Below are 17,487 nucleotides of genomic sequence, written 5' to 3'. Positions count from 1 at the left end.
CACTTACAACTTCTCCCCTTCACCGGGCCAAACACTAACCCGCCGCCGCTTCCTTTACAAAGAAAGAAAAATAAAAAGTCCTTCGAAGAAACAGCAGATGAAGAACTCGGCGAGCAATCAGGCATCAATATTTATTAACACAAGACAAAGGAAACACAATCAATGCGTTAATGGAACACTGTCCAGCCAGGTGTTAAATTTAAAAATGTATATCTAATCTAATTTTAAATAAATAAAAACTTTATACATAATTACAGAACGCTGTAGTCTGAATTTGACAATGGTAGATAGGTTGACAGAAATTAAGGAAAAACTGCACCTAGGGTTAAAATTTATCTCGGTTTTACAATCTTAGTTTTAGGACAGTTAGTATGACACATCTTAATTACATTTATTTAAATCAGAAATGCAGTGCAAATTTTTAACAAAACAGGACTTGAAATTATCTGTACCCACATATTTTGCTTAGGGACTATTCATCAACAGTAAGACATACAAAATATTTTAGTTCAAAGCGTTAAGAATTCCTAAGTTTGTTGTTTTTTTTTTTTTTTCTTTAACTCGCACCACAGCTGTTAGCTTGGAATCTGATGGGACAACAGTAGGAAAATAATTTTGCCTCCTGCCACTGCCTCAGCTGCAAAGTCAACCTGGCGCGGAGAGTCTGCTGCGTGGGACTCGACGCTGGAGTCGGCGCTTACGGCAACGCGCCCGACTCCGAACCCCACCACGCGACAGCCCTGCCCATTCCCTCAAGTCTTTTGAGTTTTGCTCTCGTATGGAAAAAAGAAACCCAGCGACCGTCGCCAAGCAAAACCGGTCACATCCTTCGGGAGCCTTCCCGCGACAACCAAACCATCGCTTATCCGTTGGGAAGAACAACTGAGCCCAGCCTCAAAGAGGCTAGCAATGAAAAATAGGTAGCACTTAGTGCTGTACAGTTAGTTACCTCACAGGGATGTTGTAAGGATTAAGTAAGATCCTCCTCCACAGAGGAAGAAACGGAAGGAGTGAAGTGACCTGTGGAAGGCCTTGTGGCAAGCTGTCAGCGGGGCCGGAGTCAGGACCCGGGGTTTCCAAACCCACGGCTCCGCACTTCCTCCTCTCCAGGACATCGCTTTTCCCCGCGCCAAACAGCATTCCATAAAGTCGGAACCGGCCAGCTGCTGCGTGTCGCTTACTGGCGATGGAGAACGGAATGTGCTCTCATTCTACGGGATTACTTACAGTTCTCCGACACAGAGAAATGGAACATGCCAGAAGAAAGATTAAGAGTAACACAGTAAACTTGCAGGATAAACCCCCAAATGGTAAGAGGAAGCTATCAATACCTATCCAAATAATAATAATAAAAAAAACACCAAGGAGAAAAAGAAAAATAATCAAAAGAATCCAGTATGTCATTCAAAAATGCCATTTCAGAACATCAATCTACCACATACTGGGAATCTTCCATCGAATCAATACGTGCATTTTTTATTTCTGGAAGAAATGGCAAGTCAAAATAAAAGACAATCCTGGAATTGTACTGAAAATCCACTTCCATGGATAAATAAAGTATTTGTTGAAACAATGGCAAGTCAAAATAAAAGACAATCCTGGAATTGTACTGAAAATCCGCTGCCATGGATAAATAAAGTATTTGTTGAAACAATTTATCCGAAGCTTGGAGTAAGAAAAAGCTGAAGACCCTCAGAATTGTTTCTGAGATGGGCAAGAACGAAGCGAAGCCGTACGGCAAGTCCCCTCGCTGCGCCAGGTAACGCCAACAACGGCGTTACACATCACATGTAGTAACACGAAGGGGGAACAACCTGCGTGCACTTTACACCCTGAAGGAGGTGCAGTACCAGCTGGGGTAGTTACAGTTACACCTGCCACCTCCCTCCCTCCCTCCGCGGCCAGTTTGTGACAAGGAATAAATACAGGAAGGACTGGAGGCGCCGGGGGTTTAGGACGCACCTTAGGAAGCGGCCCGAGAGAAACCGTTCCAAAAACCTGCCACCGAAGCGCGCTCGAGTCTCAGCTTGCCGTAACAACTTGCGCTTTCTAAATATTCCCCCACCAAACAGTCTTCAAAAATATCATCCGCAACTTTTTATCTTGATTTTAACGCTCCTGGGAGCGCATCAGGACTTTTCCAAGGAAAAGTGGGGTGCGCTTACAGGGACGCTGGGTTCTGCTCCCGTAACTGCTGCAGGATCGTCAGAGTTCGTGTTATAAACCTTTTAAAAAAACTGCCTAAAAACTCTGAATGAGGTAATCTGGAACATGGCAACGAGTTTATTTACACTGTATACCACATCTGACTCCCAAAAAAACCCCTGTTGCACGATCTGGTGTCAGCTCTCATTGCTTCCTGAATCCTATTTTCTGAACACCCCTGGGAATGTAATTGGTTTTAGAAGATAATTATTAATTATTAGACAAAAGAAAGGTAATTTGGAGTCAAAATTAAACGCCACCTCTCCCTCAGCCCAGTGTGCGATCGTTCCCTGACAATAAGAGCTTATACCTGCTGCTCGAGGGCTTCTGTTTCTTTACATTTCCTAACGTTGAAAACTGACGCAGGATTTTGAAGGCTGAGAGATTAATTGTCACAAAGTCATCTAACGACGTGTTTACCGGAATTGTTCCGTCTCATTTTTGTGCCTCCTCCTGCTGAAGAAAAGCCGCCTTCAACTTACACCCCAGAGTGATTTCGCTCTTTCTAGCGAACGCCTGGAGGAAACCCGAAGCCTATTTACCGCGTTTCTCGCTCTACCTAGAGGGAACCCAACGGTGCGACGACAGAATCGCACCAACGGCGAATTTCACCGCGTCAGTCTAAAGGATTCTTTGGTCCTTTACGCACGAGGTGGCACGGAGGATGGGGGCAGAGGCTGTCGCTCAGGTGCATTGTTTCCGCCGAGCGTTTTCGGACTAGCACTGCAATTTCAACCCAATTCCACGTCCCTCTTTCAATTCAGCCTCTTTTTGCAAGATGTGCCTTAAAATCACAGGTTTCTACATGCTATGACGAACTTCTGGCCAGCAATAAAAGACGACAGACGGAAATAAGAAAACTCGTGGAAGATGCGTGTCTCTCGCATTAGTTGTCTAAACCAAACGTAATTCTGCTAAGGACCACAAAAGTCACTTGTCCTTAAAAATTTCTACCTTCAGCTGTCATCGTTATCCAAGTTAATCTTCTATCTAAGTGAATTATGTATAATAATATTTACATATTTAAAATATAGGCAAAATTCTTTTTAAATTCCAGAAATATCTATATGAATAAGTAACTCTTAGATTCCGTAAGTTATTGATTTGGTCATGGCACAATTTTAAATAAGTTGTGTGATCCCATGGAACGAACAGCTACAGTACAGATGCAAAGTACATTAGATAGCAGGGAACTGCAGAACTCTTGATGACCCTTTTCTTAATAGTTTATTATCTTAACTAAATAAACCCTCCCCTTATAGAATCCTAAACCAGTATTAGATAAAAATACAAATATGTACAACGGATGAAAAAAAAGTAACACTACTGTAAAGGCCTTAGGAATTTTGTAGCTCACACACTTGTCAACTTTGCATTTTCTATAAAGCTAATAGTTCAGTAAACTGTTACAAACGTTTTCCATTGTCTACCACGTTGCCTTTTGTCTGTTGGTAGTCGACACCCAGCTTACACCACAGGATGAAATGCAGGGAACATGGCAGCAATCTCAAACTTTATCTCAAGTATTAGTAATTTTCACCAGCTTCGTTTCTACAGCCACCCTTCGTCGTGTCGTGGTCCCGCCGAGCTTCTCAGCGTCGCTTCCCCCATACGTGTTACATGTTATAGGCGACGTAGATGGGGTCTAACTGATCAGCTAGGAAACTGTCGCGGAGATGCATGCGTTGTTTCTCTCCTCTGGAATTGATGGGAATAACTCCAGGATCCACCACCACCACCACTCCCACGATCAGGTAATGTTCTTCCAGGACCACATTTGTAACCAGAGGAACCAAATCCAGGGCTTCCTGTTCGCAGCCGCACAGCTCCACGACCACCACCAGCAAGTTGGTCCACGTGAATACGGCACTGCAAGTTCAAACCCCAACAAACAAAACCGAAAACAAACAGAAATTCTGGTTATTTTCATGAAGATCCAAAGTTTACAATTCTTTCTCCTTAGACGGAGTCTGCCACCTGCTTTGGGCTGCGTTTCCAAGCCACCCAACTCCAAAAAAACCCAGTCCTGACGTGTCAAAGGTTGGTTCAAACACACCTCAGTCCCACCCGGTGTGACATAGGAACTAAACGCTGCTTTCTGACTCAAATATAAACGGCTCTTTACACCCCAAAGCAGGAAATCATCCTTTCTATTTTGAATTCAAGCTTGTGAGAAAACATTGAGTGAGTCAGCCCAGTATTATTCCAATCTACAGATGGGAAACGAGGTGCATGACTTGCTGATGGTAACATTAAAAAAAAAAAAAAGTGAATTCAAATACTTCTCTTTTTTTTGGCTATGAAACCCTGTATCTTTGCATGATCGTTGCTACGTTTCAGCTAGGTTAGGACGGATTCATTTTTCACGGCTGTTTTACCATTCAGCGATGCTTCTGTGCGTTCGAGATACAGAAGTCTCGATATCAATCGGATGGTAGCGCAGCCCCCTCAGTTCCAAAGTTTCATCCAGGGCTCCCACAACATATAGGGCATCGTGGCGCTCTGGAGAGGAGAGATGGGAAATGAAGAGTGCGCCTACTATGAAAACAGGAAATGGCAAAATAAAGGGAATTTAGATACGACAAAAGCGCCGCTTGTATCCAGACATGGGCGTCAGGATTGATTCGCCGACTAGCACGAAAGAAAACTCTTCATCTTCATTTAAATGATAAAGACAAATTAATTTCTGCCATACCTCCGCTGGCAGCTGTGAGCTCTGTCCGACGAACAAACCCGAGGTACCCAGTCCGAGCCCAGAGGGTCTGAGCAGCATCACCAAAGCTCAGACGAGTGTTGAAATGATCGGCTTGAAGGGTTTCGTTGTCATAAATGGTGTAGTAGCCACTGGCCGTGTGCGGGCTGTTGACCCAAATCTGCACAGGAAGGGGAAAAACCAGTCAGATCCATAAAACCTGAGGATCTGTCGAGTCTTAAAATGAAGGAGGTGTTAAAAAGAGAACCTTCTTGTTATGGTTTAGCTGAGATTTTCTGGATCCAAAAAAAAACCCGCTTTGCATTTAGCTAACACCTCCAAACACCCTGCAGGACCTTCAAAACCTGGTTGGCAGACCTACTCCCTGAACAACTGCGAGCTGAGGATGAAATGAGTAAATAAACTGCAGATTTTTATAGATTTTTATAACTTGCAATCCGAAGACTGATAAGAATCGACACAGATCAAATATAGTGGCATGTAATCAAGAGAAGGAAAGCAAAATGTAAATGAGATTATCCGGAAGCCAGTTCTGCAAGATTTAGGGTGGAACAAGCCTGCCTTTCTCGTAGGCTTTTCTTTTTCTTTAAATCTGACAGTAAAATAACACCCCCCAACTCTGAACACTCCAGCAGTAACTCAGCTTAAAAATTAAGTATTTTTAAAGTATCACCAAGTATCACCCAGCAACTTACATAATCGAGTGGAGAGAACGGAGCTCAAGCAGCTACGCAAAGAGCAAAACCCGCGCTTACCTCCCCAAGATGAGAATCTCCAAGAGGCCCTTTCGTCTCTGGGTTAACAATGATGACTTTGACTCCAGGTAAAATCTACAGATCACAAGAAAAAAAGGTGTAATCCACATACGAGTTATCATCACGCGCAACTAGAATACAAAGGTTGTTCGTTTACCTCCGGAGAGGCACGATTTCACCCCTAGAAATTACAACCAGGTGTAAAACACGCTAGGAGACGTACGCTGGGGTAACACCAACAGTACGAACGTAGTTTGTGACTCAAGAGCCACGTAGGTAAGGTGTTCTAAGCCTGCCAACGTTACTAGACCTTGGCTTTGGAGAATTCGGGATTCAAAACTACAGGGAAGCACATTTTTGTTCATCCATTTAGAGAAAGGAGTGACAGTAAGTCTCCAACGCGTGCCGATGTCACGGGTACGACAGCAGGCACTTCTGGCGCGGTTCGTTTTCTATAAACAGAACCAACTCTCTCGAGTGTTCCAAGCGACACGTGCTCCTGCAGCAACAGATACTTTATTCTAAATCCAACCAACTTCCCAGAGGAACAGCGTGACCAGCGGTCAGCGCGTCTCGTGCCACGAGACCACCTTTCCCAGCCACACAGCGACATCGTAAGGGGCGCAGGGAGGAAGCGTGGTCAGCAGAGCCCGCGTGCCAGGCCTCTAGGTGATGGTGTGACGTTACCTTCCCGGATTCCGAGAGCAGCAGGCTTTGTGGAGCTCCCCTTTCCACCAGACGTACTCTGAAGGGAAAGAAAACATTGTCAGGGGGAAAAAAAAAAAAAAAAAAAAAGAGAAAAGAAAAAAAGGAAGAGAGCTGAAATCACCGAGAGGTGCGATAGCTCAGTACCACGAGGACATTTTATATGCACTTAGTAAATAAATTTAAGTAAACTTACTGTACCTGTCATGTCTCAAGGATTTCAGATCTACATACACCGTGGTGGGATCGGGCCCAGATGTTCCCTGAAGAGTTAACATTTTTAAAAATAATTAATCTACTTCCAGAAGTCAGCTTCTGCCTGAGCTCACAAACATTTCCAGGGGTTTCCTACTGGCAGCAAAATTCATATATTCACATTTCCCCACCTTTGCAGCTGCACTAAGGGAAACACTTCAGTAAACTGTTTTCCCCCCCTGAGCTGAGGAGCAGGAATGTGGGACGCGAGGAGCGCGAGTGCGGGGACGCAGGGACGCGTCTTTAGGGAGGCGAGCTGCTATGGAGGCAGCCCAAGCACTCCCAGCTATCAGCCCTGGGGCAACTAGTCATTGTTTACACGGAAATAAACACTTCTCTAATGTCACGTTTCAGTTGTTTTGAGCATCTGTGATAGAATCTGGCAGCTGAACACAAAGAGAAGCCGCTTCAATCTTGCGCCAGCTGTTCCCTGCACAGATGCTGGGCTGGGCAGAAGGCTCTGCGGATTCCTACGTTTGCCGATCGGAACACAACTGGATCTGGAAATCCGCTGTGGCGTTACCTGTAAACAGATCGCAACGTTGACCCTGGATCCGAAGGTGGTGCTTACAGCACGGGACGACAGGCCGATGTCTTTGAAGAGTTTGGAGAAGGAATGAGTGAGAGAAACCCGTGGCCGTTCCTCTGCGACTACCACACAAGTCCGGACACAGGACAGATTAATTCCTCGTGCCTGGGAAAAAAACCAAAACAAACCCACAAATCTGTGCAAAGGACTGAATGTGTTCATTGCTTCTGCCACACTGCACCAAGGTCTGTCCCCTCCCAAGAAGGGACATTTGGTCTTTATCCCTGGAAATGACTCGGGAAATGCAGGACAAACGCGGTTCTTGTGTTCAAGTCATTTCCTCTTTTTCAGCTTCTAATTGGAAAACGTGTCTGACCAGCGCCTAGAAATACTGCTAGAAGGAAATATGCACAAACAGTGCTGCTTCCTCTGCTACAGCACGGAGCATCACATGCTTCTGCAGTGCTTTTCAGCTAAGATTACATCTGTTGTTCACTATTTATATAGATGGAAATCAAACCAAGTGAGAGTAAAGTCATTTACTGGGATCACACTGAGTTTTCAACAAAACTAGGAGCAGGATCCATTATTATTTTCAGACGCGATCACGAATGCCCTGAAGAGCAGTAGCCAGCTGTTGGAACCGGCGTACGACGCTGCGAGCCGGTCACCCCGAGGCAGACACCTTCAGAACAAGACTGATCCCCCATCTCTCCCAGACGGAGCGCGCTATTTCGGTAAACCCTGTGCCAAAAGCCACCTCGAGCATTTGAGGCAGCTCTTTTTTTTCCTCCCCCTTCCTCTCATCTCCAAGGAGAAAACACCTCTATTTAGCAAATCGCCTAACACGCGTGCTTTACATCATGTGCTGGTCTGAGCCTCCACTGCAGACTGTTATATAAGCAATTCTTCTGCATCGCACTCCGCTGCTGGCGTCCTCCCCTCAGGGTTTGCCCAGCAGCCTCTGACACTGGCAAGGTGCTACCTACGCCGCAATACACCCACCCTGCTCCCTTCCAAACCTCCCAATTCCCTGGGGCTGCAAACAGGGGTTTTTTTTTGTTGCTTTTGCTTTTTGAGTAAACTGTGGACCGGAGAGCTGTGCCACAGGAAAACTGTTGTGTTTAACAATTGCATCGCTCTGCTGCTGCAGTTTCCTTCATTTACCTAACGTCACGCGTTCAGGAAAGCGTTTTCTTACCTTCAACATTTCAACTTGGTTTCCAAGTCCCTTTGTGCACAGTTCCATGACTGAGTAGGAACAGAAAGTGTCCCTTATTTTATACTGGCTGACAGTAGATAACCAGAGAAAAAGATTGGATTCCAGCTCCATAGGAGGAATTAAAATTGACTGGTGTCCAGAATACACACTGTGAAGAACAGCAAGGAAGAAAACATTTGTGTGTGGCGTGCAGTTAGCTTTAAATTAATATTTACTGTATTTTCATGCTACTTCCCCGCTAGACCAAAAGCGGGTCGTGGGATTGCATCGGAGGCAAACTGATAATAGCTCCAAGGCCCACCTTCTGCAGCAACATCCTTTTAAAAATACAACTTAGTGTACAAGAATAACAATTTATATGCACACAAATGTGCGCGCACACTGTCCAAGTGAAGGAAGAGAACTGGCTCATCCACACAGTTTAGGAATGAAGGCTCCCTTACTGCAACATATAATCAAGGAAGAAAGGCAAGAGAAACACTCCGGAGCCAGTAGTATTTGGCAGCACAAATACATATAATCATAGGATAACATCTTGCTAATCTGCAGGAAAAGGGAACGTATTATTGTCAGTTCAAAGACAAAATCTCCCCTTACTGTAAATTACTCATTTTGGTAACGTCAACATATTTGTCGGTAATTACACCAGATAAAAAGATGTGAACTGCCATTTCCCGTTTATAACCAGCCAAGGGTTATCTTTTGCTTTTTCCCCCTCAAAAAGTCCTACCTGCAAAGGCACCAGAGCACAAAACCTAGTCCACAATAGGGGTCAAGACAAATCGCAATCTGCCGCGAGGAGTAGAGCTCACACTGAAGCTTGATTGCCCTGCAAAGGCCGCTCACTGCTGCGTGGGACATCTGCAACACCAGAGAGAGAAACTGCTGACATCCAGGGACATCAAAGCAGGACTTCATCAAGACAGGTAGGTAAGATTAAAGACAGGTTTTGCCTTCACGACACTTAGTTTACAAAGTTTTGCGTTCCCTTATCTTCCACAGCTGCTGCAGAGCGCTGCGAACCACAGCGAACCACGAGCAGCGATACCAACGGCTGCTGCTGAAAAGCTTTAGGTTTTGTTTTGGTTTTTGTTTTTTTTTTTTAGTTTCTTATCCTCATCTCTCATCAACCGCACTCCCGTCCTGCTCTTGGTGGGGCCAAGCAACAGCTCACAGCTCAGGGCTGTCCTAACAGGCAGCTCTCCCGTGGGAGGCGGCGGCAGGATTCCCAGTGCCCACCGTACAGACCCGTCTTCATCTTCCTACGGGGCGGAATTTCTTCAGCCCGAAGTCGCACTGCACTGGCTGCAGCAAATCCGGGGCTTTGTTGGCCACAAGAGCCAACTTTGGTGGAGGTCAAGGGGAGAGGTAGCCCAGATAATCAGCCACGAGCAAAACACCAACACCCCCATGTCCTACAACCATTTTACCTTACCTTTACTCCTGTAAGCATGCCCGTTGTGGAAACACTAAAATCTAGATATGCTAACATTTCAGGCGTAGGTGGCTTATAGATCTGAGACAGCCGCTTCCTGGGCAAGTCATCTGTACAAGAAAGGAACAAACGTGGTTGATTTTTGATTACTGAACTGGTATTTGAAAGGAGAACATCACTTTCAAAAAGCCAGAGATGTCTGAGAAGGCTTTCTATTAATTCTCTTTCCGAAAGAGACAGACTGGGATAGGCAAGGCTCTCGCCAAAGTTCCCATGCAGAAAATTATTTATTCTCAAGAAAAGGGAGAAAAGACTAACGGGCTCTTAATGAAATGAACAGTCGTCTGCAACATGGCTTTTCAGGAAGACTATTTTCCATGCATAGCTCGACAAACCAGAAGAGATGTTAGTAAACAAAGTCAGACCTAGCTTCTACCTCGGACAGTTTTTCTAAATATTCGAACAAATCGTTAAGAGCCATCCGGTTAGCATCTGAAACGGGGACAGCCCCTCTGGAAGTCGGTGGTAACCCCTACAGAGAACTTCAGAAAGTCTTTTAGCCCCCGGACAGCACCTGTGTCGATGATGGTCGGCCAGGTTTTCACGTCTACGGCAGCAGCCGCCTCTCTGGATTTCAGCAGTCTCATTAAGGTCTGGGTTGTGAGAATACAGGCAGCTTTGCTCACCTAAACAGAGAAATATTTACTAACAAAAAGACAGACAAAAGCACGTCCCAATGGCACTGCCATTGCGAGATTTGATGTTTTCATTTCAGAGAGTGCATTCGACCATCTGTAGCCAGGTCCCTCAGCAAACCTGCATGAATTTCTTTGCCTTTTCCAACACTCTGCTCTACTCTTCCTTCACTAAAGCCCCACGTGCAGGCTGAAACACCAATCACGCCAGGACCTTTAAAGCAGGTGAGAACATTATAGAGTCTCCATCTACCTTTCTCCCCCAGGGTCCTTTCCTGGTTACTGGGCTTGGAAAATAACTAATAGCAGGATTTGCACGTGCCCAGCAGTAACAGTGTGATATTTTAGGTGGTAACAACACATTAGTATCTCCCAGAAACCACCTGTTTTCTAGCAACCCTTGCTGCGTAAGGAAAGGTGGTTCTGTCTCGCGTTTTATGAACAAAACCACTGTCCTGTTGTAAGACGCGCTTCGGTCACTGCTGTCACACAACCAGCAGGGGAACTGGGACAGCTGGGTTAACCACTGGAGCCCGAGCAGCCGAAACCAGAGCGCTCCAGCCACGCTCGCGGCGCCGGCCCCGTTACTCACTTCCACGATCATTCGCACAGTGGGCAGAGTAGCAGTGAGGCTCTGAGCATGAGGTGGTCTCACGGTCACGGGGATGCAGCCAGCATACAAACAGCCATAGAACGCGGTGATTAGCTCAATGCCTGCAAGGACACGACAGGCTGTAGTGTGGGACACTGGTGGACGGACACCCTGGTGACACCAGCCTCTCCCCCAAGGACTTTTCCTCCAAGCATCGGTTACGATTTCCATTAGAAGAAGGTTTATACACCAGTCACATCCGCAGATGTGCGATGTAAGCAGTCCAAACGCTGCGGGCAGCACAGCAAGGAAGCTCAGAAAGCTTGGGATAGGGGACTGGGAAAGTAGAGGAAGACTGACCAGACAGAAAACCATTTCTGCCTTACAGGAAAAGAACATCACACGTGTCAAACGACTCAAAAGTCAGTCAGGACAAAAAGAATCGTCTGGCAGGGCAAGAAGTACAGAGCAGAGACACCTCTTGCTAGCGGTGAGCCTCCTACACACGCGGAGTGATAAAGCCGTGTGCTCTCAGCCACAGCAGGCACAGCTGCACCGCCCGCTGCTCCCAGCCCGCTGCTGTAGAAAAAGCACCCCCCGTCCCAGAGGAAGCACCCCCTTTTCCACACAGCCGACGGTGACGACAGCAGTCTCTGTCAGAAGCCACCCTGCCGTTTCTCCCAGCAAACGACCTGCTTTTCCCGGGATGAAAAGCTGCCAACCGGCAACGTGGCTTCAGACAAACGTGATCTGAGTAGCCCAGGGCTGAGGAGTCTCCGGAGGGGTGACCAGCACCGTTCTGCAGCACATGCAGTGCGGTCCCAAGTTTCTAACAACCTTGCGGTGAATATATCATACCAGAGAATCTTTGATACCCACAGAAGCCTTTGATGACATGGCAAGATACAGCCTGAAGGAGAACATACACATTGGCTTTTCCAAAACTCTAAAGAAACAGTTTTGAGTCCTGATACTGCAGCTGCAAGACGTTAGGACAGCCCTCTCCGGAGTCAAGACTAGATCAGCCAGTTCTGCAGTCCCTAAGGTATCACTATTTCCGTGATCTCTCCTAGATTTCCAGATCTCAATGAGATTTTTGAAGGAAGACCACGCTGCATTTCCACAGCGGGATGGCATCATTATTAAAATGCGCTTACCAGGAGGATAAAGAAGCACCACATTGTCTCCTGCATTGAGATGTCCTCTGTCACACAGAACTGATGCAATTCTCTCAGCTTTTTTGTGCAGCTGAAGGCAGGTGGCTGTGCACACAGTGGTTCCCTTGAAAGGAGACAAAAATGCTCTAAACAGGGCCTGGCACAACACACGTGTCAGTAAAACGGCCGCTGCAAAAAAACCAAACACCCAACAACAACCAAACCCAACAAACCTTGCTTGCTAGTGTCAGTCTATAGCTACTAGTTATCTATACCTATAGGCTGCTGGCATTCAGTGAGCTGTTTATCCACTACAGTATCAAGAAGAGACGGAGTTAGATCTGCTCTAGAAAATTCTACCTTCCGGGGAGTCAGTTCAGGTCTTCTCGCACCAGAACCTTGCCAGAATATACTCAACAGGGATACACCATTAAAGGCTACAGGAACCAGTGGGACCTACAAACACGCTCAGTTTTAAAATGAAGCATTGAACCACGGACAGTCATTTAGATGAAGTGACCTAGAGGTTCAAGTTACAGATCTACGGGCAAAATCCAACAGAGGGACTAAAGAGGACAGCGGTGCGGGCAAAAGGTATTTAACGGTCTCAAACTTGCGCCCAATAACATGCCGTGGACCTTCAAAAAGCAGCAGCTCAGCACTGACTGTACCTTGGCATTTAATAAAAGGAAGAGTGGGTGGTCAGGAGTTGCTTGAGCTCTCCACTGTAACACCTCCGTCAGGAACTGGTGCTGAAACAAAACGGCAGAACTAAATACGAGCCTCCTCCTTCAGAGGCAGGTCTGCTTTGCCTTCAGCTGCAGGGTAAGTTCTTTCCCATTCTCCAGTTGTTAGCAAATACTGATTTACCTTTTTGACTAAGTCGTTGTCTTCTATTTGACCGAGATCTCTTCCAGAGGCTTGAGCAATACGCTTCCCAGCGACCAGGTTCCCCACCATCACAGAGGCAGGGCCAACGCCTGTTGATACAGAACAGGCACATAAAATCCGGATTTTTTTTAATGCAAATGGGAAGGCAGCTGGCCTAGAACTGCCATCTGCAGGAAAGGAAAGGGACAAAGATCTTCTGTAGGATCCCACTGCTCCTGGGCATGGATGCAAGAAGAGGTAATGAAACCGCACTGCCAGAGTTCAGAAGGCATCGCTAGTCTCCTATTCATCAGCAGGAAGAATCCCAACGAGTTCAAAGGTAGGAATCAAAATTCCTGCCTGCCACATGCAAAGAGAGGCCTCAAACACACCCCAGCCACAGGGCACACAGCAAGCTCTGGTCCCCAGCAAGGAGGACACTCGGCGTGGGAGGCGTCACAGAGCTTCCTAGGTCTGCGTGAACTTCAGCGTAGTAACATTAAACAAAAGGGGTTCACGTTACCTGGTTGTTTCTGCCTGGGTTTTGGCAAGTTGGTCACACACGTGTGCGGGCACATGAGGATGTTGCAGGGATGCAGCGAGCCCTCCAGAAAGTGCTGTTTCGTTTGAGAGATATGGATCCCTCCCAGCGGAGTTTTTGGCAATGTATTGGCTGGCACAAGAGCAAGGCAGTATACACCCACTTGGTGAATGCTGTCAATTGCCTAGAGAAAGGAAAGATGGTCACTTGAATTCTCGGTACTGCTGGAGACAGTTTGCTGTTCCTGGGTGCCCTGACATACTACAAGACCAATCCCTCCCCGTTCACAAGGCACTGGAGGAGCAAATCAGCCACTACCGTTCCATTTCACCCCGTAACATCAGCGAGTCCTACGGCGAGAGTTAAGTGCTTGTAAGCATCCCTGCCTTTATAGTCCATTTCATATACAAGAAATCCAGTTTTAAATCTTTCATGACCAAAATCCCAAAATATACACAGTTGCTTGATGAATCATACCGTTTTGATCTTAGGATTTTATCCATCTGTCTCCTCTCAACCATCACACCCTGTTCCTAATACATTATTCAGACCCACCAGGTACTTTCCCTGATTTTTCTCCCCGGTTTGCATACTTCACAACCCGACACATCGTTCCCAAGAATGACACCCATGCAACGCAGCTCTCAAAGTATCTGCTGCTCGTTCTGCTTTCTTAGGACTACGCTCATTCAGCTGTTTTAACCTTTCTCTGCTCGCTGTGTCCCTGCTGAAAATGCACCTCCAAAGAGAAGGGCAGCTTTAAAGGGTAATTTTAGGCACTAGTATGATCCAAGGCTAAAAGCAGAACTCCTAAGCTTCGGCTTTGCAGTGCTGAGGGGCAGGTGGGTTCCTCTCCGCAGTCGTCTCGCTGTGTAACGCTGTCCAAGGTTTGTTTTTTTTTTTTTTTTTGTCAGAGCCTACACTACCCTGCGCTGCAGCCACTTTCCCAGGGCCTTCAGGACAGAACAGAACAGCTTGTACGCAGCAGATGCACCCAGCTTGTGACCCTGTAAAAATACCTTGTGCCAAGAGGGATCATGAGCCCGTGCTCTTCCCATCTGGGGCGTGCTGATGGCCTCCGATCTGCCCACGCACCGAAAACCTGCACAAACTCACCTCCCTCCACCTACGTGAGCAGGCTTACCTGCAGCACTCGACTCATCCACTGAAAACTGTCCTCTTCAGAGGCATCTGGCCTCTGCTCCGCAACCACGACAATCCTCTCGTCATAGAAGACAGACACGGAGAACACAGCAATCCTAAAGGAAAAGGGGAGAGCCATATTGGCACAAATTCTGGTTTTGCTGCTTGGGAATAGGAAGCCAAGGAAACAGACAAAAGAAAGAAGTCGTAAAAAAAACCCCATGGGGCAACGACAGAAAAAAACCCCCATTAAACAATAAAAACTGAGTCAAAAAGGAAAGGTTTTATGAAGGGATTAATTCCACCTTCTGATTAAATTTCTGCGTAGCATATTCCCCTGTCCTTTCAACCTGCTGTCTCATTTCTGTTCCAACCTGTGGCAAATCACCAATGCAATAAAAGCTTTAGAAGAATCTGGATGATGTAGGGGGCTTCAAATCTCCTGTTAAGTCTTAGAAATATGAGCTCCAACCCTCCCCGAGGATCTAGAAAATTGCATCCACAACTGCTTAATAAAATTAAAGATCTCTGGACATTAATGAAACTCTTCCTTGCTGCAGAGCATCAGCCAGCAGTTAACTACTACCCGGACTTAAAAGTAAATTCTATGGAGAATTAAGATCTCCGTGTGGCTGACTTATCTTGTTACTTGACTCCTTCCCCTGAAGTATGCAGACTTGATGAAAAGCCAGACAGGATAGTGAGGAAAACAGACCTGTGTTAGACAGGATCGGGCCAATTACCCTCTGAACCAAAAAATTTATTTACTTTAACTGAGCTACTCGAACAAACCGGTCACTGAAGAGAAATCAAACACCATACTAAAGATCCTGTTTCGCTATATGACATGGAGAAGCGTAGGGGGAGGGAACGAGGTTTATTTTGCTAACCTTCCTCTGTAAACTGTTTTTATTGATTCTACTGCCAATCCAGTTGCTACAATGTCATCGGCATTATGTCTGCGTCCGCTAACCATCAGCAATCCGTCCATTTTTCCAACCACGAACACCAAACTGCCCTGAAAGATGAAAAGGTATTTGTGAGTAACATAGAGAAAGCAGACATTCAAACATCTTTGATGACTTGCCTATTTCATAACTAGGGCTAGATCAACGGAATTTGTATAAAACACATTTTCTTTCTCTTTCAAGGACATCACTTATGACTAAAGCAGGAGGAGCATTCTAGCTGCTCAGTGGGACAAGACGCTCCGGCACGCGGAGCAGAGCTGCCACACAAAAAGCTCCTCACACTTGGTTTTAGAAGAATTAGCAAGGTAAAAATGTAACGAGCAACACAGTAAGGCACCGTAATGACAACGCGGTGGAGAAGTAAGGGTTCCCGCTGGCTCAGGCAAACCCATTAACTCTCAAGTATCTTACACGCACTTCTGTACCCAAAGGTTTTTCTTTTAAACGTTGAAGGCTACTAGCAGGAACAAAAGAACACAGCATGCAAGCTCGAAACCAGTATTACGTACAGGTCCAACAAAACCCAGCAAGCCGGACCGAACAAATGGCACATCACCCACTGGAGAGCCAGCCGAGTTCACGGGGATAACCTGCAACAGAAGGGAGGAGTTGGAGGCAGAGTGCATTTGCCTGAGGATAGAAAACCGTTCCCCACATCAAGAATCGCACCGCATGTGAGTGAAGCCATGAGCAGAAGGGGAGGAAATCCTCGGTCAAGTCACCATTTCAGCACTGTGGGAGAAGTTCATGGAAGGGGAACACTGAATGTAACTAACTTCAAGGAGTTTTTCGGGGTGGCTTTTTGGAAAACAACATCAACACTTCAGTTGAAGACCCCAGAGATTATACAAGGCTATCAGTTCTACGCAGGAAACGGGGAAAGAAAGATACATTCTACTCTACATACCTCAAATGTGTTCTTTGTCACCCCTGCCAGCCCATAATACATCATTCCTCCCGCTCTGGAGCTAACGCAGATTTCACCGATCTCATCCGTTTTACAGAGCTGAGGTGGCCCATCAGGTTTCACTATACACATCATTCCTAGGACGAATCACGCATCGTTAACACGGTCCCAAGAACTGACACATTTAACCGTGATGGGTAAAACGACACAGCGCGGGGGCTGCAAACCTCCCCCAGCGCCGAGGCTGAACGTGAGAGAGAACATCACCCCTGCTTTTGCTAAAATCACCCCAGACCATTCACAAAAGGGGCTTTTTTAATTATTTTTTTGAAAAGCAGGAGATTCCTGCATGTTTTTACCTCCTGGCATCACGTGACCAACGTCCTGGACAGTGAGAGCGGAGTTTTTATCTTCGGTGTTGACACGAATGACACCAAAGCTCAGCCCGTTCATGGACAGGATGGCTCTTCCAGGCAAAGGTGCCCCAGGGACCCCAGGCCTTTGAAGGACACAAAATCAATACGCTAAACCAGGCATGCAGGCTGTTATTAGATGGGATGAAGGTGTTGCAGCAACAGAAATATGCATATTTCGGTGTCACTTCTTCCAGTTTTAAATTTGTTATGCAACGACGGCAGTAGGGACTGCCTTCCCTTATTGATCCACATGGATCAATAAGTAAGAAACCATATTCCTGGTTTCTTACTCAACTGCAACTCTTCCTGCAGCCCCTTCACTCACCCCACATCAAACACCAGCCCCCAGGCCAGAGGATGAGGGGGCTGTTTCTTA

General features: G+C 46.4%; 1 protein-coding gene across 4 annotated transcripts in view; it reads right to left on the bottom strand.

The window, feature by feature from the left end:
* Positions 1-106: 106 nt before the first annotated feature.
* DIP2B (disco interacting protein 2 homolog B) overlaps positions 107-17,487 on the bottom strand; it is a 125,010-nt gene continuing 107,629 nt past the window's right edge. For all 4 annotated transcript variants that reach the window (XM_055696420.1, XM_055696417.1, XM_055696419.1 and 1 more), the window contains 21 exons: positions 17,055-17,194; positions 16,696-16,832; positions 16,298-16,378; positions 15,708-15,835; positions 14,819-14,933; positions 13,657-13,858; positions 13,134-13,243; positions 12,935-13,015; positions 12,264-12,387; positions 11,107-11,228; positions 10,394-10,505; positions 9,820-9,929; positions 9,115-9,245; positions 8,364-8,532; positions 7,157-7,327; positions 6,580-6,641; positions 6,361-6,418; positions 5,674-5,748; positions 4,901-5,078; positions 4,584-4,707; positions 107-4,074 (listed from right to left, as the gene is read on the bottom strand). In XM_055696420.1, the coding sequence (XP_055552395.1) occupies positions 3,822-4,074; positions 4,584-4,707; positions 4,901-5,078; positions 5,674-5,748; positions 6,361-6,418; positions 6,580-6,641; positions 7,157-7,327; positions 8,364-8,532; positions 9,115-9,245; positions 9,820-9,929; positions 10,394-10,505; positions 11,107-11,228; positions 12,264-12,387; positions 12,935-13,015; positions 13,134-13,243; positions 13,657-13,858; positions 14,819-14,933; positions 15,708-15,835; positions 16,298-16,378; positions 16,696-16,832; positions 17,055-17,194 (2,683 nt within the window). In that variant the 3' untranslated portion in view covers positions 107-3,821. The remainder of the gene's footprint in view (positions 4,075-4,583; positions 4,708-4,900; positions 5,079-5,673; positions 5,749-6,360; positions 6,419-6,579; positions 6,642-7,156; positions 7,328-8,363; positions 8,533-9,114; positions 9,246-9,819; positions 9,930-10,393; positions 10,506-11,106; positions 11,229-12,263; positions 12,388-12,934; positions 13,016-13,133; positions 13,244-13,656; positions 13,859-14,818; positions 14,934-15,707; positions 15,836-16,297; positions 16,379-16,695; positions 16,833-17,054; positions 17,195-17,487) is intronic.

The sequence above is a fragment of the Falco cherrug genome, chromosome 19 (genome assembly GCF_023634085.1).
Source record: "Falco cherrug isolate bFalChe1 chromosome 19, bFalChe1.pri, whole genome shotgun sequence".
Lineage (NCBI taxonomy): Eukaryota > Metazoa > Chordata > Aves > Falconiformes > Falconidae > Falco > Falco cherrug.
This window is presented reverse-complemented; position numbering and strand designations above follow the sequence as displayed.